Here is a 6,388-nt window from a genome sequence, read left to right on the forward strand (position 1 = left end):
CAGAAATCCACGGCGTTTACCTAAACTCTATAAGTCTGCCAACAAACTAGTCACGCAACCAGTCAGTGGCAACAACCCCTTGAACCCGCCTTACTTACCGTCTTCGAAAGACAAAACAATTAGTCACGTCCTGGGCACAAGACTTCAGCCCCAACAACCACTAAGACTCTGTGCCCTCCATCCACCGCCATTGGACATCCCCCCCCCCTTCGTTCATTCTACATTTAATTCAATATGCCTCAAAAGACTCTCTGTTCCTATGCCTTTACAGCTAAGATTACCAAGTGGCTAAGTGCCAGGTACAGAGAAGGATACTTCGACACTACGTCGATCGACGTCGGAAATGAACATGACGTCGGAATGTCTCAAGGCGGAACAGAAGAGCGACGTCCCCCCGCCTCCCCCCTTGCCGCCAAATATGGTGGAACCGGCGGAGGAGAATGCTAAGGAGAGACAAACACATCAACCACTGGCCACCATAAGCATACAAGACTTGAATAGCGTCCAACTGAGACGAACTGTGGCGGGCAAAACCATGTCTGTACCACTCAATGTGCCAGGTAAGATACTGGAATTGTCAGGGGTTAAACTTGGTAATGCCAACATTGTGATGAAAGAAATTGAATCAGTGGGCTGTTTCTAGTGACAATACTGACCTCATATTTCACAAGTAAAAGAAGCAATAAGGGAAAATGACATCTCCACTATTTCTAGTGGAGATGTCACCGTTACCTAGGTAGGTAACTCTCGTCTCTTTTACCTACGTAAATAAAGCATTTCAAATTGTCAACCTATACTTTTGAATACATGTGATGTGTAGGTGATTGTCTCTAAATTGTCCATATATCCTATATCTAGGTACATACATATATCTTTGAAATTAAATATGTGTGTTGGTGATCCTATCTACATTGTCCCTATATCGTTTTCAGGCGTGCCCGCTAACATGCCGTTCTCCAACCAGAAGAACGACCTGATAGCAGAGTTGAAAATGTCCAAGGACATTATCGGCATCAAGAAGATGAAAGTGGAGAGAGTCAAAATGGAGGAGAAACAAGAGAAGGAGATCATGTCCGAAATTTCGCGACAATTCTCCGTGGATGTGTTTGTGGAAAAGGTGGGTAATGTAAGTAATCACCACCCCTGCACTTTCTTTATCATAACTAACACCTTAGCATGCACTAACCTTTTTAGGCTATCTTTTCATCTAGGCGAGAAGGCAACCTCCAACCACTGAAGTTAAGCAACGTTGAGCATTATTAGAATACGGATGGGTGACCATCCAGGCGATCACGTGCTGATGACTTTTCCTGGCGCTACTCAGATCGGGTGAGATCAATGTGAGTAGATAGGTAACTTGTCGCCGAAAGGAGAGTAAAACCCCCGTCACTAAAGACCTTAGGAGTTCTACTAACAGTGACGTAGAACATTCTCAAACACAACAATAATTGAAATCTCTATCTCACCTTCGGGCTTGTTCGAATTTCAAGATAAGATAAGATAAGATAAGATAAGATATATTTTTTTATTGTACATGATTTTACATTAACACGTATAAGTACAACGTCAAATATTAATAATAACAATAGTAATAATGATAACAATATATAGGTATAGAATTTAATGATTATGTAGCAGTATTTATATATATATCTTCATAACTGTATAACACCATATCACTCAACCATTTTTTTATCTTTATTTTATATAATTCTATTGGTAGTGTTGAGTATTCTTTTGGTATTAGATTGTGTATTTTCAAATATGTATACATTGGTGTTTTTTCATACATGGTTGTTTTGTGTTTTGGAAATATAATATTTTCATTGTTGTTTTTTTTCCTTGTTTGATAAGTATGTTGGTTTTTATTTTCTTCTATCACATTTCCATGTTTTTTGAAGTACATAATTAGCTCGTAGTAGTAAATACTGTAATAGGTTAGTATTTCATGTTCTTCAAACATTTTTCGACAAGTGTCTCTGTATTTCATATTAAATATTATTCTTATTATTTTCTTTTGTAATATAAATACACGTTTTGCTTCTGATGATCTACCCCAATATAATATCCCATATGCTATATTTGATACTGCAAATGCATAATATATCGATTTTAATGATTGTATATCTAATGTTTTTCTAACCTGATACAATATATAACAAAGCTGACCCAATTTTTTACAAACTTTGTCCACATGTGAAGCTCCACTCAAATTTTGATCTATCAACACTCCCAAGTATCTCACACAATTTACTTTTTCAATATTTCTGCTGTTAATGTTGATACAAATTTCATTCCTAATATTTGGTTTCTTTAAATTGTACATTATGAAGTTGGTCTTTTTTACATTTAATATTAATTTGTTGTATTCACACCATCTCTGAACCTGTCCTATAACTTTGTTAATTTTTAATTTCATTTCTGTGATGTTTTTTGCTACTACAGTTGTTACAAAATCATCGGCGAACATGCCAATTTCACAGTCACTTACATATGAAACAAGGTCATTTATGAATGGTAGAAAAGCAATATTGGCTGTATTATTTCCTTGACTTACCCCTATATTAACTACAGCAGGATTAGATGTATTTTCTTCTATCCTAACTCTGATTTTTCGGTTTCTTAATAAGGTTTCCATGATTTTTTGGGCATTATCACGTATTCCTATGCAATTTAGTTTCTTCATCAGTATGTCTAGGTCAATAACATCAAAAGCAGCAGATAGATCGTAAAATATACTTATAACTATATATCCTGCATAACTATATATCCTGAAGAGAGGAAGATTGAGATGGATGGGACACATAATAAGAAGAGAGGAAGAGTCAAATGTAAAAAGTGTGTGGAAAAATCAGCCGGATGGAAGAAGACCAAGAGGAAGGCCGAAGAAGAGATGGTGGGATGTAGTAAAGGAAGACATGGAGAAGATCAACCTGACAACATCAGACGCGACCGACCGTATCAAATGGAGGCAGGGATGCGACGAGGCCAAATACCGACTTGGGTATAAGTGGCCATGGCAGTAAGTAAGTAAGTGCCCTAGTAAACCAGAAGCAATAGTTTGTATGGTTTTTGTCAATTTTTAAAACAGAGAAAAATAGGCAATGACTGCAATTTCAAGAAAAATAGGTAGGTATACATGTTTTTTCTTTATTATTTTTTAATAATCTTTAGTCAAATCGGTTGCAATACTTTCCCTGGTCATTTTTTAGCCAAAATTAACAAGTTAGGTTTGCCGGACAACTCTGATTTTTACATTAAACGAACCGTCTACCCATCAGGAATCTAAAACTGTAAAAAAGTGAAATTCGAAAATATGTGACTAATCCCCTTTTTACACTCAGCGATTCACATCAGTCCATCAGTCGTCGTCGTAGTAGTACTAGTAGTTCTGTGAACTGTAGACCCCACTCAGATTCTTTTGCCCAAGCTGAGGAGAAGGAACGATATTCAATTCACATGTATTGAATTAGAACAGAAGGGATACCTACGTCTAACGTAATAAAAAAAGGACAGAGAAACAGGTTTTATTCACAATCTCTCAAAAGATTAAGAATAGTTGACCTTTTTTTAAAAAAACAATAGGTATAGATTTCCAAGAATTGAGGTATTACAAGAAAGAAAGAATATAATGGTTTATGACCAGAGATGTGCAAAATGCTTTTGAAAACCAATTTGAAATGCAAAATGTAAAATGCTTTTTAAAAACCAATTTGAAATGTAAAATGCAAAATGTACATTTTGAAAATGGTTTTTTAAATGCTTTTTAAAATGGATTTTCAAACAATAAGCCCTTGTAACCCTTGTAAAAAAATTGTTATTTACTAAAATTAAGTGAGAAAAATACAGAAAAAATAAGCAGCAAGTCAATGAAACTGGGCCCAATAAGACCAATTACATAACCTTAGGCTAAAATTCTTCTACTGACCACTGAGAAAACTAAGTATAGCCAAAATGTACTGACAAGTGATTTAGTGATTTGAGGTCAAAATCTAGTGATTTTTGAAAGAAATGTAATTTCATTGCAAAATTGCTCTTAAAGCTGAAAAAATAGACTTTTTTTTCCAGAAACCTACAATTTGTCCCTTCAAATTAGTCGCGTATGCAATATGCACTGCTTAAAATTTAGTGAAAGCGCTATAGTTGCCTTCACACACATTTTGCCAAGCACGATGGGTTATGTACCGGAAAGCAAGGTGGAACTGCCCGTAGCGCAGACTGTCAACCTCTAGTAGTCTCAGCTCACCCGGCACCATAACACCTGAGCACCACCGCACTGAACTGGAGCACGGTGGCGAATGGGTGACCATCTGGCCAATAGCGCTGCCTGCTAGCTTAAAAATGAGGGTTAAGCAACAATGACTTTGGTTATATACAGGATGCGGGACTATTCCGAATTTACCAAATTGTTACAGTCGCGTCCTTGGGACCAACTACCGGATAGCCATACCAAATTTCATCGCTTTACGACAAACCGTTCTTGAATATTTTGTTCACAACCTTTCCAAACATTTTCCACGAAATGAGGTAAGCCAACAATTACTTTGGTTAATATCTGGATGGGTGCATTATCCGGATTTTTACCAAATTCGGTTACAGGTCGCGTCCTTGGACCGATAACCGGGATAGCATACCAAATTTCATTTCTCTACGACAAACCGTTCTTGAGATATTTTGTTCACAACTTTCTACTTTTTCCCATTACAAACTGTAGTACGTACGTAACGTACAGACCATGGGGCTAAAAACCACTTTTTTGGAATCAGGGGACCCCAAAAACGATAATTTCCACCCATTTCCCGATTTTTGAAAATTGACCGATTGCAATACTTTCTCATTACCTTGTATAGGTTGTAGGCTTCCCTATACGTAAACGGCTTAATAGAAAGTAAAATAATAAAGTTATTGGAATCAGAGAATAAATGACAAGCGCCGCAGGGCGGAAATTTTTTTCGAAAAAAAATTTAAGTAGCTCCTTCAGGTTGCATACTTTTTTTTACTGACCAAGAAGTCTTTTTCAGGTTTTATAGGCTTTGAAATATTCCCAAAACTTTTTCATGAAGAGACAAAATTCAGCGCCGCAGCAGTCGAAATTTTTGGAGAATTATACCTATGTTTGCCCCTTCATGGTTGCATACTTTTTTAATTGAATTTTTCTTTGTCTTTTTTTAGGCTCTTGAAAAATTCCCTGACCTTTTCGATTTTTTGGGAAATTCCCTGACTTCCAGTCTCCCATCAAATTCCCTGACTTTTCCCGGTTTTCCAGTCTGGTAGACCACCCTGGCAGAAGTTAAAAAAGCTTAACCCAGTTGTTCCATTGTCCATGAAGCGATTTTTCACTATTAAAAAATATCTATATGGAGACTTCTACCCTTAATAAACCACGAATAAACTCGATTTGGGAGAATTTAAGAAATCTAGTGATTCTTTTCCTTGAATCTAGTGAGTTTTAAAAATTTCGGAGTGGAGACCCTGTTTTTCTACTGGGAGTTTAGGGCCCAAATCATGAAAATAAATTTCAAAAAGCCATAATATAAAAAAAAGCAATTTGTGGTCAAATGTAAAAATGCCGTCAAAAAAAAGCATTTAAAATGGTAAATGCAAAAAAAATAATGCTTATTCAAAACCAATTTGAAATAGTTAAAATGTAAATGTACATTTTACATTTCCCATTTTGCGGGTTCGCACACACTCTCTGTTATGACCTTTATTAGAAGAGTCACCTATTGGACTCTGAACGTGCAGAACACAAAATCCCCCTCAGTCTGGCCCTTGTCACTTCTGGCACACAAAATTTCAAGGATCCGGCGTGTCTTGATTCATAGGCGAACTCAAAATTTCAAAGTTCATGAAAAGGACAACGCGCATCGTGCCGGTGTTTTTTTTTTTTGGTGAGATTATAGCGGACCAAACAAACCAACCTCATGAAATAATAACATCTAATCCCAATGCAAAATGGTCAGTTAAACATAGACCTTCACTATTCCTATATGTTCGCACAATGTGATTATATTATTGTTCTTGAGTATGTATTGCAATGTCAGCTCATGTACCTCATGGTCACTTTAAATCTGTTTTGAAATACAGCGTCAAAATTCTATATTTGGCCCCTAAATCATCCCCCTATAGTAGAATACTGATTGTTTCTTTTATATGTATTGCATGTCGAGCTCCATGGCGCTAATGGTCACTGCGCTCGCCCTTGCCACGCGAGAAACCCGGGTTCGATTTTCCGGCGGTGCGTCCACCTCCCAATTTTTAAAAACTCATAGATTCAAGGAAAAGAAATCACTAGATCCTTAAATTCTCTGGCCCAAATCGTAGTTATTCGTGGTTTTTAAGGGGTAGAAGTTCTCATATAATATTTTTTATAGTGAAAAATCTCATG

General features: G+C 36.6%; 2 protein-coding genes across 2 annotated transcripts in view; both read left to right on the forward strand.

Annotated features, from left to right (window-relative positions):
* LOC103519016 overlaps window positions 1–292 on the forward strand; it is a 9,110-nt gene extending 8,818 nt beyond the window's left edge. The window contains exon 3 of the mRNA XM_008484095.2: window positions 272–292. Coding sequence (XP_008482317.1) covers window positions 272–292 — 21 coding nt within the window. The remainder of the gene's footprint in view (window positions 1–271) is intronic.
* Window positions 293–323: 31 nt separating this feature from the next.
* LOC103519017 lies at window positions 324–5,377 on the forward strand. Its single transcript, XM_008484096.2, has 3 exons — window positions 324–560; window positions 933–1,126; window positions 5,267–5,377. Exons 1-3 carry the CDS (start codon window positions 344–346, stop codon window positions 5,375–5,377), a joined length of 522 nt encoding a protein of 173 aa, XP_008482318.1. The 5' UTR covers window positions 324–343.
* The last annotated feature ends 1,011 nt before the right edge of the window (window positions 5,378–6,388 follow it).

This window comes from Diaphorina citri, unplaced genomic scaffold (genome assembly GCF_000475195.1).
Source record: "Diaphorina citri unplaced genomic scaffold, Diaci psyllid genome assembly version 1.1 scaffold2485, whole genome shotgun sequence".
Lineage (NCBI taxonomy): Eukaryota > Metazoa > Arthropoda > Insecta > Hemiptera > Psyllidae > Diaphorina > Diaphorina citri.